The sequence below is a fragment of the Oreochromis niloticus genome, linkage group LG19 (assembly GCF_001858045.2).
Source record: "Oreochromis niloticus isolate F11D_XX linkage group LG19, O_niloticus_UMD_NMBU, whole genome shotgun sequence".
Classification (NCBI taxonomy): domain Eukaryota; kingdom Metazoa; phylum Chordata; class Actinopteri; order Cichliformes; family Cichlidae; genus Oreochromis; species Oreochromis niloticus.
Window position 1 is genome coordinate 3,495,046 of NC_031983.2, and position 25,620 is coordinate 3,520,665.

General features: G+C 42.1%; 1 protein-coding gene across 1 annotated transcript in view; it reads right to left on the bottom strand.

Moving 5' to 3' along the window:
• Positions 1-4,687: 4,687 nt before the first annotated feature.
• The window catches only part of zgc:109986 (uncharacterized), a 33,627-nt gene continuing 12,694 nt past the window's right edge, over positions 4,688-25,620 (bottom strand). Inside the window, exons 4-8 of the mRNA XM_013266262.3 lie at positions 19,376-19,497; positions 18,967-19,077; positions 18,790-18,896; positions 5,996-6,086; positions 4,688-5,825 (exon numbers count right to left, since the gene is read on the bottom strand). Coding sequence (XP_013121716.1) covers positions 5,715-5,825; positions 5,996-6,086; positions 18,790-18,896; positions 18,967-19,077; positions 19,376-19,497 — 542 coding nt within the window. The 3' untranslated portion in view covers positions 4,688-5,714. The remainder of the gene's footprint in view (positions 5,826-5,995; positions 6,087-18,789; positions 18,897-18,966; positions 19,078-19,375; positions 19,498-25,620) is intronic.

Consider the following 25,620-nt stretch of genomic DNA (forward strand, 5'->3'; position numbering starts at 1 on the left):
GTTATAGTGCCTACACTGTTCACTGTTATAGTCTGTTCAGAGAGCTACGCTTCCACTGCTGTAGATATATTCATAGCACTCTGTAGATCTGTTTACCTCACACCGCTACATCTGTATATATGTAGCACATCTGTATATTTGTTCATGGTACACCTGTATATCTGCCCGTCTGTACAGCAATATAGAACATCTGTATGCTATACATTTGTCTGTAGTTCATGTTTGGTTTCTCTGTTCTTGATTATTTCACAATCTATACTACCCTTATCTGTATATATCAGTGCATCTGTATGTTTGCTCTCTACTGAACTTACTTGTATATCATCTGCTCTTATTGCACTTACTGATTAGATGCAAACTGTATTTTGTTACCCTGTTTTTAGACATGTGTAATGACAGTAAAGTTGAATTCTAAATGCTATCCTAAACATCTACAGCTACAGGAGAAGTTTTTAGAAGGCCAGTAAAGAGAGCATGGAGGCAGATGGAGGATGCCACATCCACTGAATCTACACGCTTCCTGTTTCCACCTCATCCTTCCAGTGCTCTACTATACTCCCTGCTCTCTCTACCACAGCTGCCTTTGAACTTGGCTGGGCCAGGTCTGACTCCAGTCAGGTCACATGACACAGGGGTGTGCTCTGATATCAGCAGGCAGGTCAGTGGAGCCCTCTGGTGATGGATATATGCCAGTGAAACAGGAGGAGGCCTGAGAACAGACAGCAGGCGTAACTAGCAGGACAAAGTAGCATGTAGTACTTGAAGGAGTCATCACAGCCAATCAGCTCTCAGGAAAATGGAACATCACATAAATATTTCTCTTCTTTGATTTTCATCAATGTATTTCCTTTGATATATTTTCTGTCAATATTTCTGCCTGATTAGAAGCTCATAGGCAGTTCCTGTCACTCTACAATAAAATAATGTAAAGTCTGCCCTCCCACTAGCTGACCTAACTGACACAGGTAAACTGTGCTAAGATACCCTACATGGACTGAGGTTCTTGGCCACACACATATAGATTTGCTTGGCTGTAGAAATCCATGCCATGAAGCTCCCAGCGCACATTTTTGATGCTTCTGTCTGTGACAGAGGAGGTTTGGAGCTCTGCAGAGCCTTGGTGACTTTTACTGACTATGCACCCCTACCCATTTATTATGAACAAACAGCACAACGGTTTGTGCTTTTTTCTATAATACACATGTAAAGTTATGTGGCAGCTATTTACTGACCTGACAAAGTTATTTGAAATGATGTCATGTCATGAATAACACAAGTTATTTTCCATGAAAACTAAAAGTGGTGAAATTCTCAAAAAATCAATGAGACGTGCATGTAATTTGACATATTTTGTTGGTTTGTGTGTGTTTGTCTGTGTGAAGGTTTGATGTGTATCTGAAAAACACAATTTTGAAAACACTGGAAAGACATCAAGACATTTTTCTTTTACTTTCTATGCAAACAAAAATTCCCACCAAGTGTGAAATTTAGTGTGTAGAGAAAATACCTGTGCCAGGTTGTCTCCATCTAGTGGTGAGCATGGCCTTACCACTACATCAGGTGAGTTTTTCACTGTGCACAGTGACACAAAACTCATTTAACAACACAAACTTTTTAAAAAATGATGTAGGCAGATCAAGGCAATGTTACAGATTCAGTAAGAACTGAAGTTTATCGTAATCCTTCAAATATGCAGGGCGTCACACTAACACAGTTGCTTATGTCCAGCATAGCTCTGTTATTATCACTAAAGTGGTCCCCCTGAGTCAGCACCCAGAAAGCTCGTATCTTTGAAAAATGTGGCCATAAATACGAGCGCTGCTAGGATCTTAAAACACTGGAGCTAAATCCAGACCTGAAGCCTTTGGAAGTTTCACTCAGTAACAGCACCTTTTTATTATTATTGACTATATTTTATAGTCACATTTATATGAAATGTCAAAGAATCGCAGAGTGATACTGAACTAAACAATCAATGCAATTTGAGTTGTTCTTGTTTGTTCTTTATATTGGATTTATTGTAAGCAGCGGGAGTAAAAGCTAAAGAAAAAATAGTAAAAATATGAATGAATCTCTGCTCTTACAGCTTTTATTGTGCCATAATGTCTCCTTTGAAACTGTCCTCTTGCTCGTCTTTTGGATGCTCACCTCTTCTTCACCTTTCCTGTTCCTTTCACCAAACTGCTGCACTCTTGTTCTCTGCTCTCGCCTCCTGTTCTGGTTATAATTAGAATGCAGTCAGCATGTGCCAACCAAACTCCCCCCAAATCGATCATGTTTGATATGATGATGAGGTTTTTAACATCTTATTTAATGCACTGTATCGATCAATTAGTAAACAAATATCAGACCGTAGAAAAGCAAATAATAATGCACTGAGCAAGTTCATGCCATAAGAGCTAAATGGCCATCAAAGAAAATCCTGAATGCCTAGTACAGGACAGGCCAACATTTAATGCAGCCACAGTTTGTTCCCAGCCTTCAAACGTTGGACCAGAGACACATTTGGAAATATTTCTAAGCCTTTTCAGAGTCACTGTGCACAGGCTCCAACATGCGTCCACGAAAACGCCGAGAAAGAAAAAAAGATTATGCTGCCTGTTCTTTGTGTTCTGGCCGGCCAATCTCTCCAGGAGAAATGACCACGGGTGGTGTCTTATCAGTCCAAAGGGCATTACAGGAAAGTCAGAAGGAAAACTCCGACCTACATTACAAAATTAAACAAATTGAAGAAGAGAAACTTCAACTAGAGGAGAAGTGCAGACAACTGGAAGCACGAAATAAAGACCTGGAAGAAAAACAGCAACGCCAGCCTGATATAAAAATGATCAACAAGGGCTGGGGAGTGAAGTTTGGTCAAGGATGAGAGAAGACTTTTTCTCGTTTTCTTTCATCAGGAACACAGAGTGCTGAGTTAAAAGAAACATCTGCCCAGCTTCAAGGAAAGAAAGCTACTATTGAGGAGATACAGTGGCATCTCCAAAACATGGAGCAACAGAATCAGGTGCTTCAAGGAAAGCTCAATGAAGCGGAGAAAACAATTGAAAAAATCCACCGACAGAAGACTGAACAGGAAATACAAATGCAGCACAAACTGAAAGGTATGAAGGAAAAACACAGAGCACTGAAAGTCAGGTTTGATGAAACAAAGTGCAAAAATAAAGAGCTTCTTGAAGGAAGAAAGCAAGAGGAAGAAGAAAAACGTATTCTCCAGGACTTTGAGAGAAGGAATCTAGAATTGCAAGAATTTTGTAATAAAATGAAGGACAAAACACCTGAACTGGAAAGAGAAAAGGAAATACTGGAAAAACGATGTTCAAAGATGCAGCGTAGGATCGATGGAATGAAGAGAAAATACTCAGAGATCATTAATGAGATGTTGTTGAAGTTCAATGACTTGAAGAGCCAAATAACTGAAATGCAGGCACAAAAGCAACAACAACAGAAAATACATGAAGACCTGCAGCGCACGAGTCAAGAAATCCAGAGAAGAAATGAGCTGTTAGTAGAGATGCACAACAAAAGACAAGAGAGAAATACAGACATGTGCAAGGCAAATCTAATGGAGGAGGCAACATACAAAGACCTGAAAGAAAAGCTTAGAAAAAAACAAGCAGGATTAAAAGAAATGGAGCAAAGATGCCAGCAACTCGAGAAGGAAAATGCAGAAACAAACGATCAGTTGAGAACCCTTATCCTGGAGAAAGAAGAGCTCATGGAAAAATACCTGAAAAAGAAGAAAAAAGGCTGGTTCTGCTGCTTATTCAGATGATTTAGCCTCGTCCTCCTCCACCTGTGATCCATCTTACTTTTCACCTCTCCTGTCCCCCCCCTCCCTTTCTCTCCTAACACATATTCTCCACCTTCTTCATCTTTTTTCTTTTTTTCACCCTCCCCCCCAACCAGTCCCAGCAGATGACTGCCCCCTCCTGAGCCTGGTTCTGCTGGAGGTTTCTGCCCGTTAAAAGGCAGTTTTTCCTCCCCACTGTCGCCTAGTGCTTGCTCAGAGGGGATTGTTGGGGTTTTCTCTCCTCCTTTTTTCCCCCTTCATTTACTTATTTGCTTGTTTAACTTTTCTTTTATGTTGTTTCTGTAGTTAGTTGTTTTACTTTTTTCAACTTATGTAACAAAATAATAAACCAACTGAATTTATCCTTTGAGTATTTTTCATCTAATCTTTACAGAATTAAGCTCTGTCTTTTATTTGCTTGATAAAACCCCATAAATGGTGAAGTAAAAACCCTGGGATATGGTTTAAAACATTGAAATAGACTAACCAACTAGTCTAAAACTAAGAAACACTTAAATATTACATTAAATTGAAAACAGTTAAAAAATTATCCCCATTCAAAAATGTCATGTGATAATCTCATTGGCTTATGTAGTGATGATGTCATAAGCACATCATAGCGCACAACTTCAGTTTTTTTTTATTTCTGTATGATGAATTCTGCATTATTACATGATAAGAACAAGTAGTCTGATGCTCTGTAATCATTATGATGCTATAATTTGAGATACAATAAAATATACAATAAATAAAATAAGTTTTTGCAAAAAGTATCGGTATCGGATCAGTATCGTCGATACCACCCTGAATTTTACTTGGTATCGGATCGGAAAGGAAATCAGTGGTATCGCACATCACTAGCCATCACCCCTAATCTAGAGACTTAAAATAGGGGCATGCACCACACCAGTTTTATTTAATATCTGAAGGTTTTTTAAATTAGATATCATTTGTATAAATGCCAGAGAAACGTGTGTTGCAGCAGGGACACATGGAAAAGTGTCAGGACACTGGAGTTTGACAGCTGTGATGTAAAGTGACACCTTGCAGTACATTTCTACATTCTGACTTCAACCCACCACTTGCACCATCAGTTTTCTGATGGTCACACTTTCCATACATTAATGTTGTTTCCGAAAGACTCCAACCTCTGCAGGGATGTTTGGCCTCCTCATTTAAATGCCAAATTTAGAAATGACAAACCTTCTCATTTAGAGATTGGTGTGAAAAGGCACATCCAAGAAAAACATTACACATAACCAGAGTGGCAGCACGGTGCACTGTGAAGGGTCAACTTTGTGATCATGTTACTCATGGTATGTTCACACTGATTATTCTGTATCTCTAACCTGAGCAGGATACACTAACATTACATGATGCCCCACAATATGACCAGTCAGATTTCTGACAACACTAGCAGACAGTTTTTCTGAAGGATCGTGTTGGTCTTGGTTTGTGGAAAGTTGTATTTATTGAGTTTTCTGCTGGGATAGTCAGGTAGTCTCATTGTGACTCAATATGTGGATTTACTAGAGAAAGTCTCACTTTGACACTTTCATCATGTTGCCACGCTCATCTGTCCATGTTTGCGATTGGTTACTTGTTGCCAAGCCTTTATAGTAAAGGACACACATTTAGTCAACCCTGAATTAACTGACATATAATATTAACATAGTATTTTGCAAGTGCAACTCAATTAATGAGACAAAGCCTGAGTTTCTTTGATACGTAGACCAGGGAAGGAAGAGTCCAGCTCTAACCAACCCAGATAACTTCAACCCCTCTTAACCAGTTTAAAACAGATCATGGGTTTAATTAACTGGGTTTGGATTTAACAAGCTCACTTCTGACCAGTTCAGTTCAGAGTATAAATTAGCCAAGATGATTTCAACTGAGATCAGGGATCAAACAGGTCCAGTCCAAATCAGATGACCCTGTACAGGTGGATCTGTCTGAGAGCATCGGGGTCTGTGTCTCTGCCCAGGTAGACGTCATAGTTGATAGGAAGCTCCTCCACCCAGTCAGGCTGCAACACCTGTTTGACACAGACACAAACACATTGAGGAACAGACCAAGAACAGCTTTGTTCATGATGTTAGCAGTCACTTTATCCATGAGAGAAACAAACTTCATGCATCTGTCACAACATGAGAAACACTTTTTACTGTCCACATGTAAGAAGTGCTAACATCAGCCGAGTGTCACCTGCAGGGGATTCAGACTTTCGTGCAGACTGGGAACAGTGACCAGCAGAGATCCCTTCTTCCGGAAATTCTGCATGATGAACTTCCATGCCCTGAAAACAGAAAGTCATCATAGCTGTGTGCATCTGACAGAGCGTACAGAAGGGTGTTTGTGCAGTTTGTACAGCCAAGCCAAAACCAAGGTTTTCTATATCAGGACATAATGAAACACATATGGTCTTTGGCAGGTCTCCATGTAGTTAAAGTGTCTTAAGGTCCCACCTGAGTTTTCAGTCAGGTAGGAGTCTAAACTTTGACTGGCAAATGAACTGAATCATTTCTTCAACAGATTTGATTCAGCCATGAGGCAGTCTCCAACATCGGCTGCAGACTCACCCACCCCCACTGCTGCTGTTCCACCTCTGACACCTCAGACACTTCACACCTCCTCTATTCACCCTGCTCACTCCTCCCCACCCCCAACAACAGCATCCAATACACACTCAACACAAGGCTCCAGCCTGTCTCTCTCAACCACCCAGGTTCGGAGGGAACTGAGGAGGATTAAAGCCAAGAAGGCAGCGGGTCCAGATGGCATCAGCTCGAGGGTCGTCAGGTCCTGCGCAGACCAACTGTGTGGGGTGATCGAGCACCTCTTCAACCTGAGCCTGAGGCTGGGAAGAGTCCCACAGCTCTGGAAAACCTCCTGTGTTGTACCAGTGCCAAAGACTTCACGCCCCAAGGACCTCAACAGCTACAGGCCGGTGGCTCTGACATCCCACCTGATGAAGACCCTGGAGCGGCTGGTCCTGGCTCAGCTTTGGCGCCTGGTGAGCTCATCACTGGACCCACTTCAGTTTGCCTACCAACCTGGCATTGGAGCGGATGATGCCGTCATTCACCTCCTACATCGTTCCCTCGCTCACCTGGAGACCGCTGGGAGCACTGTGAGAATCATGTTCTTTGATTTCTCCAGTGCCTTCAACACCATTCTTCCCACGGTTCTGAAGGACAAGCTGGAGAACTCAGGAGTGGACCATCACCTCACTACCTGGATTTTGGACTACCTCACTAACCGACCACAGTATGTGAGGACTCGGGGCTGTGTGTCGGACAGGGTCGTCTGCAGTACGGGGGCCCCACAGGGAACGGTTCTGGCTCCGTTCCTCTTCACCATCTACACTGCAGACTTCTCCCACAACTCCACCCAGTGCTTCCTGCAGAAGTTCTCTGATGACTCTGCAATAGTCGGCCTCATCACTGATGGGGACGACAAGGAGTACAGAGGACTGACTCAAGACTTTGTGGACTGGTGCCAGCTGAACTACCTCCAGATCAACGCCAGTAAAACCAAGGAACTGGTGGTAGACTTCCGCAGGCACAAGCATCCTCCACTGCAACCACTGAACATCCAAGGTATGGACATTGAGGCTGTGGACAGCTACAGGTACCTTGGTGTTCATCTGAACAGCAAACTGGACTGGACTCATAACTCAGACGCCCTCTACAGGAAAGGGCAGAGCAGGCTGTACCTGCTGCGGAGACTCAGGTCGTTTGGAGTGGAGGGCCCACTCCTGAAGACCTTCTATGACTCTGTGGTGGCCTCAGCCATCTTTTATGGTGTGGTCTGCTGGGGGGGCAGCATCTCTGCTGGGGACAGGAAGAGACTGAACAGGCTGATCCGAAGGGCCAGCTCTGTTCTAGGATGCCCTCTGGACCCAGTGGAGGTGGTGAGTGACAGGAGAATGGTGGCTAAGCTGTCATCCCTGTTGGACAACATCTCCCACCCCATGCAGGAGACTGTGACAGCACTGAGCAGCTCCTTCAGTGGGAGACTGCGGCACCCACGGTGTGGGACGGAGAGATTTCGCAGGTCTTTCCTCCCCACTGCTGTCAGACTCCACAACAAAGACTTTAACTGATCAAACACACACATCCACACATGTGCAATAACACTAATGTGCAATAATCTTTCTGGCATCGTTGTATTTTTACTCAGTTGTATATAGCATTTGTATTCTATTTTTATCTTATTGTATATTTTATTCTACTGTATATAGTATTTTATTTTATTCTATTCTGTACAGTTGTGTACTGTATTTATTCTTATTTTATTTTATTCTAATTTTTGCTTCATAACTTTTGCACTGTCCACTTCCTGCTGTGACAAAACAAATTTCCCACGTGTGGGACTAATAAAGGTTATCTTATCTTATCTTATCTTGATTCTTTTCATGAATTCTCAGTAGATTGAGAACAAACTGGACTATCAGACCAGGGACCTCACATCCGACTCTAGAACAGAGTTCCCAGGTCTGTTCTGGCTGCACGACGAACCCAAATCATCACGTGTTCGTGCAAGTGTGCCTGTGGATTACAGACACACATCTCCACTTTGGTCTCACCTGTCCAAAGCACATTGTTCAAATGAAGTTTGCAAACCTAAGCCATGTCACCATGTTTTGTTTTTTAAAGAGAACACGCTTGCCTACCCTGCACATTCAGTCTTTTTCCAACTGTACATGAACTTTTCAGCATGCTTAATGGAGTCCTCTATTGTCTGAGATAATCCTCAGATAACCCTTCCCAGACTAACGGGCAGTAACTATTGTAACTACTGCTGACAGCTTTCATCCTTGGCAGTGAGTTAACACACACCTGAAAGTCACAGTCATGCAAACTGCCCGATCTGCTTGTATAGAGGCGCTCACACCTGTTCATCACCTGATACGGTGCATTCAATAGCAGCACAGAGCGGCTTTCGCACTCTTGGTTCCTCTGGAAGCAGAAAGATTGAATAAGCTTTCATTAAAAAGAAAAACAACGATGAGCTATGTTTTGTAGTTAGGTTGTATTCTGTTAATTATAAGACCCGCTAATGAGCTGATGATTTTTATTATGTGCTGATGAAACCTTAGAACTGTACTTTCCTATTACCATCACTGTATCACTGTTTCTGTTGCTGCTTGTATCTTGTATATACTTTGAGTGTATTTCTGTGTGCATTGTAGTGTAGTTATGTACATTTCTGTGTGTGTTTATGTACGCATCTTTGTACATTTTTTACATGTATTTCTATCAGGGTTCATACGCCTTTTTCAGGGTCAAATTCAAGCACTTTTTAAACACTTTCAAGGTCCCTTTTCAATCTACCACCGTGCCAAAAAAAGAATGAAAAAGAATAAGACCATGTGAAAATTAAAACAAATCATCCTACGTGAACTTAAACACTTTTGTTCCCCTTTTGTTAAGACCACACAACAATACTGCAAAAGGAAACGGTCGCATTCTATGCATATAGTGCATAAACTCAAAATGCACATTTCACTCAAAAATTAAGATCTGAAAATGTGAACAAATCAACTTGTCAGAGATATTCTTCTCCTGTTGAAAAACAAAGTCTTCTCATCAGATACTAGTCTGGATGCTTCTTTCCTGTATGACACAAAAAATAGGAGACAGATGTTTGTTTGCTTTTAAGTTAATTCCCAATAAAACTAACTGTAAGATTAGGGCAGGGCGATATGGCCAAAAACATATATCACGATATATATTTGAAAATTTGCGATAACGATATAACTGACGATATAACTTCTGCGAGACAAAATACAACTCCACAACTTTACTAGTGCAAAAAACCCCATCCATTTATTTTACTTAAACAAGCAGCTGGTTTTTTATGTGCATTAAAGCTATATAAACATTTAACAGTGCAAATGCAAATTCCTTGCTGAAAGTTTAACCAAAAGGCATTTCCAGTAGAAATGGGCTGACATATCCTGAGCATAACCATGTATAATATCCACTGAAGTTAAAAAGAGGTGCTTTGCAACATTAAACTGCAGAGTGCCAAATAAAAAAGTCAAATACATATTTTTCGGACCAAAAGGTGCACGGGATTATAAGGCACATTAAGCGAAACAAAGCAGTCAGATAAATCAAACTTTATTCAACTCATTCTTCTTGCTTCCTCCACTTCTGTACCATTGATTCATTAATGCTGTATTCTATCACAGCTGCTCTATTCCCATGTTGTTGCAGTATATTAATGACTAACCTGGTATTGTGGATGGATTATCTCAGTTGTTCTCCTGACTGAAGTTTGGAAAGTTTACAGCATCCTGCCATGCGATTGCATTTGTCTCTAACCATCAGGAACCTTACGTTAACTTTTATCGAGTGGAAAAGTGTTAGCCTTCATCCTCCAGCTTCACTGTTTATGTTATGCTAACATAGCTGTGTAAGTATGGCGATCACATAGCACATCATTATATAGCAGCTAGCCCAACTTCAGTAACCCTACAAACGTCACTGCTGTTTAGTTTCCTGTCTTCAATTATGTTGGAAGTGATAGCAGAGCTGTACGTTTGATTTTTTTCAGAAATCTCTCAGAACATGCTATATCATGCTTAGGTAACTAGCGAAACTAGCGAGCTAACTTCCACTAACTTCCTGCTAACTTCTAACTCCGTTAAATGTAATGAATTCTGTTTTCATGGATGCCTGGATGTTAAACATCATAGTTACACCTGGTAAAGTAGCAACGCTGATCGTTTTATTAAAGATGAAAGAATTTAGACAGTTTTTAATTTTCAGTGATGTTCGTTTGACTTCGGGACCTTAAAGGACGGAGTTTAGGACCCAGATTACTCCCAGATTTACGAGCACCTTAGTCCGACAAATACGGCAATAACGACGGCCCGCTTGCATGTTCTACAAAAAAATGTGCTTTGTTGTGTATCTGACGGACAAACACCAAACCAGTTAAATTGCACCATTTTTACAAACTAATTCTGATTCATCTGTTTCACTCAACAATCTGCTTTCCCCATTCTCATTCGCCATTACCGCCGTGCTTTTTCGGCACTGCGCATGTGCATTTTACCCATATTCTATCGCGAGATTTCATTTTCTTATCGTTGCCTAGCATTGTACCGGTATTACCGTGAACGGTATAATATGGCCCAGCCCTATGTAAGATGTTTAACTACACTACATTATTGCTGAAGTCCTAAATGATCACCTTTAAAGTGTTTGTGCTAATAACATCATGTACAGTCAGACAGGCATGGAGAACAGCACTGACTGGGAGGCTTTGAACAGATCACATAGTTCAATTCAACATATAAGACTTGACTACTTAAAATCTATTGAATTTATCGTCTGTGATATTATTATGTACAATTCCAATGTATTTTGTTCATCTCCCTTAAATAAACAGGCAGCCTTAAAGTATGAAATATCCATATACAAAAACACATAAATGTGTGTACTGTCTCAGTGGCTGATGGTGCCCCACAGGTCTCAGTGTGAGCTTGAAGACATTTATAATGTTTAAGTAGTTTAATGTGTAGGTGCTGACGATAAACACATTTTGAATGAAAGCCGGGGAACTTTGGTAGCACAGAAACAAATGGCTATTCTTTGTGACCATATGGATCGGTCCCTCATGTGGTGGATTTTTGTGATATGTATAACTATGTAACTATATACTCTATATATCTATGTGCACTGAACATATATATTTTAACTTTCATGTAGAGTCTTAAGCACAAGACATTTTTGCTTCACCGAGGTTTATTAAGTTGGTACATTAACAGGGCAGTTAATGTAAGGGGAGAGTTCTCCTGAATAATTTACTCTCCGGTAACTAACCTTTCCTAATACACACTCAACGTCTTTAACGCAGCACAACCAAAACAGTAACATTGTAACAGAGATCCTGAACACATCACGATAAAATATCATACAAAATACACACACACACACACACACACGCGCACACTTTGAACCCAAACTGAAGTGTTTTTATATATGAGAAAGCATGTAACCTATAAGATTGTGCCACTTGCTGTATAAGATTTAATAATTAGGATTAATGTCTGACCTTTGACCGTGTCATGACCTATTGTGATAAGCCAGAGCAGGGGTACTCAGAGTCCTGACTGGCCTTTGGCCAAGACCTTGGCCGCTACCTGACCCCAGCAGCTGTGCTGGGCGTGTGGGAAAGTTACCCAGCAGCAGGGGGCGGGGATACTGATCCCTATATTAGGGGACCAGAAGACACCCCCGGAGCTCTTTTTCCTCCTGCTGCTGCTACCTGTCCGTCTCTGTGTTGCTCTGCTGTCTGTGCTTAAGGCTGTACACCCCGGGGTTTTGCGTTGCTTGCTTTCTGCTATGTAATTCTCTTGCTAAATGTCTGTTTGTATTTTTCCTGCTGTTCATATGGTTCAGTGTATTAAACTCTGTTCCGAGAATTCTACTCTTTTACAGAGCATCTTTTTGAGTGTCTTGATTTTAATTGGATCTAAAGAGGTTGGATCTCCACATCGCTGGTGGGAGAAGGTTATCATGATGGCTTCAAAATTTGCGACCACACTCATATCACTATTATTTCACCCAAAGGCACCAAGTTAATACTCAGAAAAGCTGCAGCAATACACACAAATATAAACAGTACTTGGTGACAACTTTGCTTTTAGCCTTTAACCCTCTGGGCTCCAGGGTGTAACTGGCCGTTTTTGACTACTTTTGATTTGGCCTCTATATTTCACCTTTAAAAACTGTTTATCTTGCCAAGCTGTTATTTTCTCATTTTGACATGTGTCAGCACAATTTATCTAAATTCAGACAAAATTTAAAATACGAGTAGAAAGTGATATTTTTGACTGTGAAAACCACAAGCATGTTTAACGAATCATTTTCATAACTTGAAATGCAAATACAAATTGTACATTTTTAAAAAATATCACAAGTTTTGCAAACAAAGTTTTTTATATAACCATTTAAAACTATTTACAGAACAATCAAGTGTTCTGCATCAAATAAGAAGGCACACAAATTATTTACCAACTCCAAAAATAGTTTGTGTCCACTCTAAGACAGAGGAGAACAGCACAGGGATAAACCTGCAGGTCTGACAGCAGGTGTGTCACTCAGCGTTTTACACTGCAACCTGCCTTTGGTGGCTTTTTTGCAGCAACTGTGACGTTCACTAGTAGAAGTGACACACAAAACAAAACAACAACTAGACACTAACTACACAAGACAACACTCTAACTTGAGACTCCAAACACGGTAAACAAATCTCTCACATATCCAAACTCGCTCTCTCTCTTTCGCTCACTCCTAAAACTCCCCCCTCTTCCTAAACAACCAAATGCTACATGTTGCCATATCATTTTTTGATTGGTCGACATGGTACATTTTTCCACCAATAGGGAAGGAGTGTTTTTTCTTTTTCTGTTTTTCACTCCCAAGCGGAGTGTTTGATGTCCGTAGAAAACAGTTTTTACGGTTTCTTCCCGCTGTAAACACCACTGTTTTATTCAGAAAAAAATATCGCGTGTATTTTTTAATTGTAACTCTGGTTTTACGTGGCCTATCAACACAATTTAAAAACTGGTACAGAGATGTGGGCACGAGTGGCAACAAAATCAAAACACTGCATCAAGCGGTAGCATTTCCAGCACCGGTAATCATTAATTCTGCGGTTTTAATCCCTACTTGCATTTTATTTGCCCCAAAAACAGTTATGTACAAAACGAGGGAGAACACAGCAGGTCCGTACAAAGACAGACTTGACGAAAAGACAACAACAAAAAAGGACGAGGAAAAAATCAAAGGAGTGAAAGGGTCAGACCCGTACCAGCATACAGAGCGGAGTAAGGACGTCAGCGTGCTGCCCAACTTTCATCACGCACATATTTATTATTATATGGTCCTAAGTGTGAGTGCAGACACTCACATGATGTTTAGTAACTTCAGATCCCTGCAACAAGCCCAGGTCCAGTTTACTTTGGTGATTTGGACTATTCCATTTCACAGCTGTTGTTACATTCTTTTCCTTTATCTCCTGTACAGGCAAACGCATCTATTTGTTGTTTCAGGTTGTAGTATTACACAACATTTTCAGATCTAATAGAAATAACATGAGTGTTTCGTAATTCATTCAATTTATTGTCTTTATTTCTAACTGGCATTATTGTTTCATTCTATTATAGAATCTTACAAGAAGGAGGCAAAATTGTAAAAATCCATCATGCTTTATTAGCTGTTTCGGTGAAAAACAACAATGCAAAACAACATACTGGAAAACAGTTATTCATCACTTGATTGCTTCAATACAACCCTTGGGCACATATATGCGGGACGTTTCGTGGCTGTTTTGATATCGCTCTCTCTCTTAACCGATCAAATCTGGCTGTGGTAGCAGCTTTAAACTCGGTCTGACCCAGGGTGATAGAGGGTGCCCGGTCTGGATCGCATTCCAGCATTTTTTAGGCTGGTTTTCCTACAAAACACAACAAACATTAGCCCTCACATTAACATGTGAGCTGGAGTGTTCTGGGATGTTATATTTGGTCTTCGAATGGCTGCAATCCAGGCCATCCGTCGCCTCTTTGTTACTTCAGAAACATGGCTTGAACAATTTTTCTTCCACGACGGAATCCGATAAAAATCAATCTCTCTACCCGTCAGCTTCCCGTGGCTGTCATGCGACCGGCTATTGCAGTTAATAATACAACAGCTTCTTGCCATTCTTTGTGTTTCTTTTTATCGCTGTGTGACTGTTTTCTTGTGAAAGCCTGCGTGCGCTAGTACCGCTTACCACTCGTACCTACAATCCTTTGCGGTTTTACCCCAGAAATGACATCATATTTTCAATCTCTATATAGTTTGAAGTCCGCACTTTCGACCCAAGTTGAAACTGAGACATCTCTGGGTCCATCAACCCCAGAGGGTTAATCAGAAAGCTTTAAGTTAGCTAGTTATGTAACGGGCTAATGTTTAAAGCTTTCACTTGAGTAAAGTAACTTATATGACTCAAACTGCTAAGTAATGTTAGCTAAGTTCACAGCATATTCCATAACTCTCCATGCCATAACTAACTGTGATATAGCGCTGCCGTATTGCATCACACTCAGTGCATTTCAATCATTTCTGTGCACTCACATAACAGGGACCATTTGACGAATCATGTGACTCTTCTTCTACACCAGGGGTCGGCAACCCTGGGCACGTGTGCCACAGCTGGCACGTGAAGGGTTAACTGATGGCATGACCATAGCTGGACTGGCCATCGACCCACCGGGCATTTGGTCCTAAGTGTGAGTTTTTCATTTTTAGATATATATATATTTTTTTGTGTAACGGTATAAACAGTGAAAGGTGGTGTATTGGCCAGACGCTGCCCGATGTGTAAAAATAACTCACTTGTTTGGTGGTGGCTATGGCGGAGCTCCCGGAGGAGGAGAGACCCGAGGCAGCCGCCGGTCCGAGTGTCAGGTGAACTGAACTTGAGGTAAGAAGTTATGACCTTCAGTCTATCTGGGTCAGATATAAACCAAGTTTAGGTGGAGTTTATTTTCGTTGTGCTGACTTTTTACAGTCACTTACAATAACTCGTACTGCGTACTAGCTAGCATGATGGAGTTTCTATACAGCTGTGTGGGTGCTATGATGTTACTGATAGTGAACTTTATTTTATTCATAAGTTTAGTTAGTAGAGTTGCCAACCGTCCCGTAAAAAATGGAATGGTCCCTCATTCAGAGAAAATATTACGTGTTTCATATTGAGCTGAAAAGGAACAGTTTGTCCGGGACTTCAGCTAAAATGGAAAAAAGACACAAAGCTGGAGTTATTGTGTCTTTGCTGCACAGCTGCATCTTCTTCTCCTCTCATTCTCTCCCCCTCCCTCTCCTGTTTCTACTTCAATCATGAAACTGATCAATGATCAGCTGATCAGCTTTTCTCTCTTGTTTATTTATCGCTCACTTTGCGCCAGAAAGAGGAAACCAGCGGACTTCTTTCTAAACAACAGCAGCACGTTTAAGCTTGATCAGCTGTTAGAATGTATTTAATATTAATTTCTAGTATCAGCTGATGTTTGCTGGAGCCACAGCTGTAAAGCTGCTGGTCATGATGTCGGTTTGGATATGTGGTGAGAGGGAAACATGAAGATGAAACCAGGAGATGTCCTTACTGAATCATCAGAGCTGAACAGGTGATGGAGAAACAGGTTTACCTTTTAGGTGACATGAATGAGTTGAAGGGAAGTTATGAACTGTTTCTGAGAGACAAATAACACCAGGATCCTTTTCTAAGTAGCTGACAGCTGGTAACTGTGCAGGGGCGGGTCTAGCAAAGTGTTGCCAGGGGGCCAGGTAGGGCATTAACAGGGAAAGGGGGGGACAAAGATATACTTTTCTTTCTCATTCTCATTTAAAATGTCTCGCTTTAAAAAAATAATTATCTGAATCTTATGACCAAAGTTTTTATCTGATGTAAAATGTATAGAAATCATACATATACCAACAAGTTTTTTAAATTTATTTATTTACCGAATTTCCCAGAGGAACCCACCCGAGGGATAAATAAAGTTTCATCTAATCTAAGACAGCATACATCACTGTCACAACAGGGTTGTTTTCATTCAAAGGCTTTATGGCTCTAATACCTGGTGGGCCGGTCTCAAAATGCCCGGGCTGATTTTTTGTCCCAGTCCAGCCCTGGGCATGACACGCAGTGAATTAATCTGAGAAGGTGCATTAAAAAAATAAATGGCCGGGCCAGCGGTGCACATCGCAAATTAGCTCGCATAGACACATTAGCTGTGCTGTTTCTTAATGACCGTATCTTAGCTAACAACCCCAACTACCAGATTCAACTTGTAACTGGCTAAAAATAACTTAGTCTACCGGTGAGAGGGACGTTGCTTCAGACACTTCAAATGCTTCAGGAGCTGTCTGCTCAGCGCAGCATCAGCACCGCAGAAATACACGGATACATTCGTAGACTCAAGACAGAATTCACAATGCGTTTTCGGGACTTTCAGGTGGACCAATGTTTTCTTTTCTGATCAAACCAGAAAGCTTTAATGAGCAGATGGGTTTGTCTCGCATTAGCTGCCTGGACACAGAGGATATCGAAATGCAGCTGATTGAACTGAAAAGCTCGACTCTGTGGGGTCAAAGTTTGCAGAACTACGAACGCAGCTGGAATCCACAGCTGTGCGTGTTCATGGAGCTTGCATTGTCACCTGCTGGACATCACTACCTGACAAGTTTAACTGTCTTCAGAACATTGCAGAGGCCTTATTGACAGTATTTGGCTCTACATGTCTGTGTGAGCAGATTTTCTCTCACATGAGTGTCCTCAGGTAGCCGTCTGAATGCTGGACACTCGGAGACCTGTGTCTCTGAGTGGGAGACCAGAGATCACATTAACATGTGTGTCTCTGTATTAACAGAGCAATATTGACCCAGTTCATTTTTCTTATCATTGTTGTGAGGAGACCATAAATAGCATTTGCATTTTCTGTTGTACAGTTCATTTGCTGTTATGGAGTTCTTGTTATGGATAAAAAGTGTCTTTTTTTTGTTTCAAAATAGCTGATAACTATTTGCTGATAGCTGCCAACATCTGCGAACAAATATAATGCTATAAAGTTGTTCTATATAGTGTGTAACTGTTAATATAGACTGTTATTAAATTTATTGCTAATGCAGTCATATGGCACATTGACTTCTGAGGAAATTTTCAATGGCACTCATCATCAGAAAGGTTGCCGACCCCTGGTCTACACAAACGTAAATAACTGAGTACTGATTACTCCGATCAGACATTACTACAGGAATAGATGATACAGATGTATAAAGTATAGAAACAGGATGACAGAGTAATGCTGCAAAAATCACTCAACTGAGGTCAAAGAAAAACTCCAGCTAATGCACTGATCCTGTTCATTTCTAATGTGAGGGCTGCAGATTAGAGCTCTTTAAAGTGCATCCATTCAAACACTAAAGGTTACTTTAGGACTTGTAGTGTTTCACCTGATCACAATTACATTTATTGCTCTGAGTCAATCAGTATGCTTGGTGATAAACAGCCTGCAAGCACACCTGTTCACCTAATACAGTGAATTGCAGTGACAGGCTTGTGCTTCTGTAACAGCTGGGCTGTGGTGTAAAGCTCCTTCATGACACTGAACACTGAGTTGAACAGACCTCTTTAATTAAATAATGACACTTCTTAGTACAACCCTCTGAGACGTGAAGCCAGGAATGTCTTAAACCTGCATTCTTTCTAATGGCCAGCAGGGGGAGACGACTCTGGCTGCAGAGAAGCTGTGAGAACATGATCACTACTTTCATGTTTGAACACAAAATGCTGATGATTTGTTTCATTACAGGACACTGTGAGTGTGAGCATGTTCTACTCTGTGAGAGCGCACAGGCTGACATCACAGTGGTAAATGTTTTACTAATCCAACGCTTTCAGTATTCGGCTTTTCTGTGATCTGTACATTTCTGTGTGATCAGTGTTTTTCATGTACAGGCAATAACAGCAAAATCCTTCATCATTCCCTTCAAGGCTGTACATTCTCTACATCTGCATGTGGAGAAGAACGAGGCATTACAGGAGCAAACCAGTGGGACAACTCTGAAATACATATGGAGGCTGTCCAGCCTGTGCCTACACATGAACAGTCACAATAGGAGATATATGCCAGTGCTGCCCTACTGTGCACATACGTCACAGGACTAAACCCTTATTTTAGGGCAAAGTCAGCACATTTTTTGCTGGATTCGACCGATGATTCTGTACATACAGCTTTCTGTGCCGAAAGGACACAAAGACGCCTGCCCTGATTCAACGAGTACCGGTTCAGTCAGATCTGAGTGCATGTCAGCATGTCCTCTCAACAAAAACGAAAACCAAGATCAAACTTTCACACAGATAACCAAACACAACAAAACTTGAGTACTGTCCAAGCTTACACCCTGCAGGTCTTATATTCTGTGTAACCTTACCTGACCTGTTGCTCGGGCTCCATGAAATACTCAAAGACGTTATTCATGACAACAACATCTGCGTTTTGCAGCAGAATATCCTGCGTGCAGACGTCAGCCTGGAGGACCTGTAGAGAGAAGAAACCATCTGTGGCTGAGCATTCTTCTAGGCGATCATCACGACTCAAACACACAAACCTGAACTCTGTCAGTCAGCTTGTATTTGTGCAGCATGGAGTCCTGCAGCCTGACGAAACCCTCGCTGATCTCCAGGCCGAGCAACCGGGACGCTGAGCTGTACACGTACCCCTGAATACACACACACATGCACACGCACATCAAAGACAACAGGTGAAAAAGAAATGAAAGACTTCCAAGCAACAACATTTGTTAAATTAAATTGAACGATTTACTTTTTAAAAAGTTTGTCACAAAAGTGCATTCAGACCAAACGTCTGAGCGTTTGTTCGTGTTCCTGGCAAATCCTCCTGCAAGTCTGTACAGCTCCACTTATTAGGAAGAAGGACAGTCGTTCTAATGTCCTCTAAAGTGACAAAAACACGACAGCAACAGAGTGTGTATGTGTGTGTGTGTGTTGACCTCTGACCCCATACAGCACAGCACCCAGTCTGGATCCTACATCCACCAGTGTCCGGCCACTCAGATCTGGAAGAACGTGCTGGAACAGGAACTGAAGCTCAGTCACGGAGAACGAGTGAGAGATGAAGTCTGCCAAAGGAGACGATGACAGTAAACGGTTTCATTCAGCTGCCTGCACCATCACCTTGTGCATCCACTAAAGTGCTGAAAATGGAGCAGTTTGATAAAATGCATCATCAGAAGAAGCCCTGTGCAGGTGTCTGCATTTCTTCCAATGAGTTGTGATGCAGAATAAGAAAAACTCCTCCATATTTTTCAGCATGTACGACCAGTGTTGGGACTAACGCGTTATTAAGTAACGCGTTACAGTAACTACGTTATTATTGTGGTAACGAGCACGGTAACTAGTTATTATGCCAAAACCAGGAACGCGTTACTCGTTACTGGGATTTAGATAGGCTCGTTACTCGTTACTTCGTGTGGTGGATATCGCGGAGCTTCCACAGATTCAATAACATTAGCAAGTGGTGGAGGCCAGCAGGTGGATGAAGGAAAAGGGAGGCAAGAGCAGAGACCCGAAGCGGCCGCCGGTCCGCGTGTCAGGTGAACTGAACTTCAGGTAAGAAGTTATGACCTGCAGTCTATCTGAGTCAGATATAAACCAAGTTTAGGTGGAGTTCATTTTCAGTATGCTGACATTTTCGTACTGCGTGCTAGCTAGCATGACGGAGTTTCTATACAGCTGGGTGGGTGCTATGTTACTGATGTTGAACTTTATTTTGTTCATACGGTTAATTATTAGAGTTGCCAACCGTCCCGTAAAAAACAGAATCGTCTGGTATTCAGAGAAAATATTACGCGTTTCGTACTGAGGTGAAAAGGAACACAGTTTGTCCCGGACTTCAGCTACAATGAAAAAGACACAAAGCTGAAGCTGCACAGCTGCCTCTTCTTCTCTCATTCTCTCCCGTTTCTACTTCAATCACGAAACTGATCAATGATCAGCTGATCGGCTTTTCTCTCTTGTTTATTTATCGCCCACTTTGCGCCTGTGAAAAGATTTTGTTTATTATTCAAATATGCTTTGCTTGTGATTATGTAAACTCTGAATGACGATTCACCCTGATAAAACATGAAACCTTGCCTATGCTTATCAAATGCCTGTGAAGACAAGTTCCTGTGCAAAGAACAATGGAAAATGCCACTTAAGCAGACGTTTAGTATAGTACGGACAGAATGTTTAGTAAGATATGCATTTGTCAGTTAAGCAATATATTCTGAGAACAGGCGGAGACTGCCTCCGTCTGCTGTGTAACCTACATGCCTATATAACCTGCAATAAAGAAGAGTACTGTGTGACTCTCATTAGAGAGTTCACCCATTGTACATATGATTTTTTATATTGTCTCACTGTGTCTCTGTTTTACTTTGGCAGCTTTCTATTTGGGAATTTTCCCCTGACATTTCTTGGTCCTTCGAAGCCGGATGAGACAGCCTATTTAAAGCAGCTCTCACAGAAAGCACCTCACCAGGTCCCGTCGGTACGAGAAGCCCACGTTGCAACGTTTTACAAGCGGTCCGCACCGTCGGGGGCTGATCAGGTGCATCTGAAGAAACCAGCGCCAAGGTAGGACAGACCACTTTGAGATAATAAAGGTTTGCGCAAAAACGAAAACGAAACTTAAGACTCGTCCAAGACAGACTGGAAGCATTAAGCTCGTCCTGAGGACTGGTAGTCAGCTCGCCCGCAGAGGGTTGGAAGCAGTAAAATAAATATTGAGCTCGTCTAAGAATGATTGGTAGCTCCCCGAAAGGGTAAAAATAGACTCGCCTGTAAGACGGAATTGGTAGTCCTGCGTGGACTCATTCCGCAGTTTAAAAGGCTGGAAGCACTACGCTCGCTTTAAGGAAGCTGGTAGCGTGAACGCGGGTTAAAACTGTCTGTCTTTTATTGTTTTTTTGGTGGAATAAGTTGATTTCTACAGCACAATAAGGAGGCTGAACTATTCCACTGATTTGTTTACTGTTGGTTGCTGAAGTACTGGTGAATCGAGAGGAAGGTCGTGTTTTATCACGTAAAGTTGACACCGCTTTTGAGAATAGCTCAAAAGTAGAAGGGCGTGTCAGCCACCTCTCTCTGTTCTCGTGCCAGCGAAAGCGCCGCAGGTGTGTGTGTGTATTACTAAGCGCTAAATAAACAAAGAACTATCAAATAAAATAAATCAAAAATTAAATATGGGAAATAAATCTACAAAACCCGAATTGACTGCAGATGAACAATGGTTAGAGAAAAAATGCCCTGGTGCAGGAAAGATAAGCGCAAATAGGTGGAGAAATCCCCAAAAAACAAACTGCACCGCCTGGGAGGGGAACTGTAGCCCTGGCCAAATACAGCAATTAAGTAAATGCCTACACGCAGAGATAGAAAAGACTAGTGGCAAAAAGAAAGTCCTGCGCATGTTCGAATACGTAAGTTTCTTTGTACCATGGCAGGAGGAAAGTAAAAAGCGTGAAGAGAAAAGAAACAAAAAGCAAAATAAACAAAGCGAAAAGCCACCTACCGAAACCACCAATCCTCCTCCTTGTCAACCACCTCCCTCAGCCCCAAGTCCCCCTGATACTGAGCAACCATACCCCCCAAATCCTTATCCCCCTGTTTCAAAAAATCCCTTTGTGAAACCACAAGACCCTTATGTCTCAGCGAGACAACAACTGGACCTAATGACCCGCGAAGACCCACCGCCATGGCCTCCAGGCCCGTTAGGGCAATTTCCGTTAATTCAGGCGCCAAACCCAGATTACGGAAAAATAGGAGAAACAAAGCAAAAAGAAAACGAGTCTGCCTCTGACTTCCTAGACAGACTACGACCAGTCTTTAGACAAAACTCAGGTCTAGAATATGATGAGGGCGTGAACACCCCTTTTGAACAACAACTAAAAAACGCGTTTCTAAAAGGCCTCCTCCCAAAGGTCCGCGCCCACGTAGATAAACATTGGGTCACTCAAAATACCGGAAGTCTAGCTGATGCTTTACAGCATGCAGAGCATGCAGTAAAGGTACAGAAAAACAAAACAGCACTGCCAGACTATGAGAAACCATTTCATTTGCATGTGGATGGCAGCTCAGGCTATATGAAAGCAGTATTGACCCAAGCTTTTGGTGACAAACAACGACCGTTAGCCGTTTACTCATGTGAACTAGATTCAGTAGCCTCAGGCCTACCTACATGTGTGCAAGCCTGTGCAGCAGCAGCAGAGGCTGTTAAAAAATCTGCCGACATTGTTTTGGGACACAAGCTGATTATCAAGGTCCCACACGCAGTAACTCCAATACTACTACAGGCTAATCTTTCTTATCTAACACATGCAAGACAGCTCTCCTACGTAGGCATCCTGCTCTCACAGTCACACATCACTGTTGAAAAGTGTGGTCAGCTAAACCAAAGCACCCTGCCCCCAACAAAAGCAGAGTGGATGACAAAACTACTGGAAAACAAAGAAATAGTTTTGAGCAACCAACTGCCGCGTGATTCTCTCCCAGTCTCTTCCAGGTCCTGCTCACAACACCCACAGCATGCAGGATTGCTGAACGACCCTCGTGGATTCATCAAAGCCACACAAAGAAGGCTGAACCAATCCAAGACCCACCAACATCTCCTTAAAGTGAGTGATAAGTTTAGACTCTGGTCCTCCCCAACCTCTAGTGTTCGCTCGGTGGGGGGTAGGGTGATCAGTGGCAACACTCGTGATCCCACTCCTCTGGCTGAGGTCTACTCATTAGAGGCTACGGGTGTGTCTGGTGGTCGAGAAGAGGAGAACACTCACAGGAATGGAGATGCTAGACAAAGAACCCAAGATTCCACTGAGGGAGAAAGGAGAGATGGACATAGACGACGTCAATATTGGACAACAGGATGCCAGCTGACAACAGTCACAACCCTGTGCTTCATGTTTGTGTTCTCAGTGTTCCTGACAATAGCCATTCCACTAAACTCATTCCACATTGGAGGCTATCAAGGTGACAAGTGGAACGAATATGACTGGTACCTGTCAAGCACGGACTGGGACCAAGGCTGGGACACTGTCTTCACCTATACTGGCAACGACTGGACACCCTACAGTGAGTACTGGCTGTGTGGACAACGTGCCTACTTCATACTGCCACCCGGATGGACGGGCACCTGTGCCCCAATCTTCATTTCAGACCACACCTTCAGGATGTCAGCTGTAAATATCTCTCAGACTACAAGACGACGACGAGACGTCTCCGCAGTGCAACCACATGACCCCATCTATGGCAGTGATGTGCCAGAGGGATTTAAGCTTTGGACCACCGGACAAAAGGTCCTCCACTCACTGTTTCCATGGGTGGGCACCGGAAAGAACATTTTAAGGATTGAAACTTTGGATTACCGCTTTGGACTGTTCCTGAATGCCTCGTGCAAAATCAACAATCAACAAAATGAAGAGATTGATGCCCTGCGCATAACTGTGATGCAACACCGAGTCGCACTGGACATGATTCTGGCTGAAAAAGGAGGACTCTGTATACTCTTTAACAACACATGCTGTACGTACATTCCAGATAATGTTCACTCTTCCAACATGACCGACGCCTTACGCACGCTGAAACAACTCAGGGACGCTCAGCAACAGGACTACGTCACGAACACTGAAGATTGGCTTACCTGGCTGTTGAGTGGTTCCTGGAAATCTCTTTTAATAAAAGGACTGGTTTTTGTAGGAGTTCTTCTACTCCTACTCTGTTGTTTTACTTCTTGTATTTTGCCATGTGCACAATCAATGATTAATAAAGTTGTTGCAGTTCATGTGCAGGCATACCTGACACTGCCCATGGACAAAGATGATGATGATCCCCCTGACACTGAAATACTGTAATAACACCAATGTATGACGTGCTGATTAAAAATGCGCTGCAAGAAATCATGCACAGATAATAAACCAAAGGTGTTTTAACTAGTGTGAAAGTTAAACAACAGGAGGGAAATGTGAAAAGATTTTGTTTATTATTCAAATATGCTTTGCTTGTGATTATGTAAACTCTGAATGACGATTCACCCTGATAAACATGAAACCTTGCCTATGCTTATCAAATGCCTGTGAAGACAAGTTCCTGTGCAAAGAACAATGGAAAATGCCACTTAAGCAGACGTTTAGTATAGTACGGACAGAATGTTTAGTAAGATATGCATTTGTCAGTTAAGCAATATATTCTGAGAACAGGCGGAGACTGCCTCCGTCTGCTGTGTAACCTACATGCCTGTATAACCTGCAATAAAGAAGAGTACTGTGTGACTCTCATTAGAGAGTTCACCCATTGTACATATGATTTTTTATATTGTCTCACTGTGTCTCTGTTTTACTTTGGCAGCTTTCTATTTGGGAATTTTCCCCTGACAGCGCCAGAAAGAGGAAACCAGCGGATGTCGCGTTAAACAACAGCAGCACGTTTAAGCTTGATCAGCTGTTGTTAGAATTTATTTAATATTAATTTCTAGTATCAGCTGATGTTTGCTGGAGCCACAGCTGTAAAGCTGCTGGTCATGATATCGGTTTGGTTATCTGGTGAGAGGGAAACAAGAAGATGAAACCAGGAGATGTCCTTACTGAATCATCAGAGCTGAACAGCTGATGGAGAAACAGGTTTACCTTTTAGGTGACATGAATGAGTTGAAGGGAAGTTATGAACTGTTTCTGAGAGACAAATAACACCAGGATCCTTTTCTAAGTAGCTGACAGCTGGTAACTGTGCAGGGGCGGGTCTAGCAAAGTGTTGCCAGGGGGCCAGGTAGGGCATTAACAGGGAAAGGGGGGGACAAAGATATACTTTTCTTTCTTATTCTCATTTAAAATGTCTCGCTTTTAATAAATAATTATCTGAGTCTTACAACAAACAATTGATAGATTGATACATATATACCATCAGAACAGTGTACATCACTGTCACAACAGTGTTTATTTTCATTCAAAGGCTTTATGATTTTTCCTATAATGGTGGGCCGGTCTCTAGTCAAAATGACCGGGACGATTGTTTTGTCCCAGTCCAGCTCTGTATGCAGCTCATCTGCAGTCTGGTGTTACCTACATCTTCCTATTCAGAAGGCAGAATTTCCAAGTTCTGAGTACAATCAAAAGCACCACGACTGCAGTTTTTGTGTTGGATGTAAAAAGCAGGCTAGAATCATGGCGGCGGTCAACGACGGTCCAGGCGTGGGATTTCTCTCGTGGAAA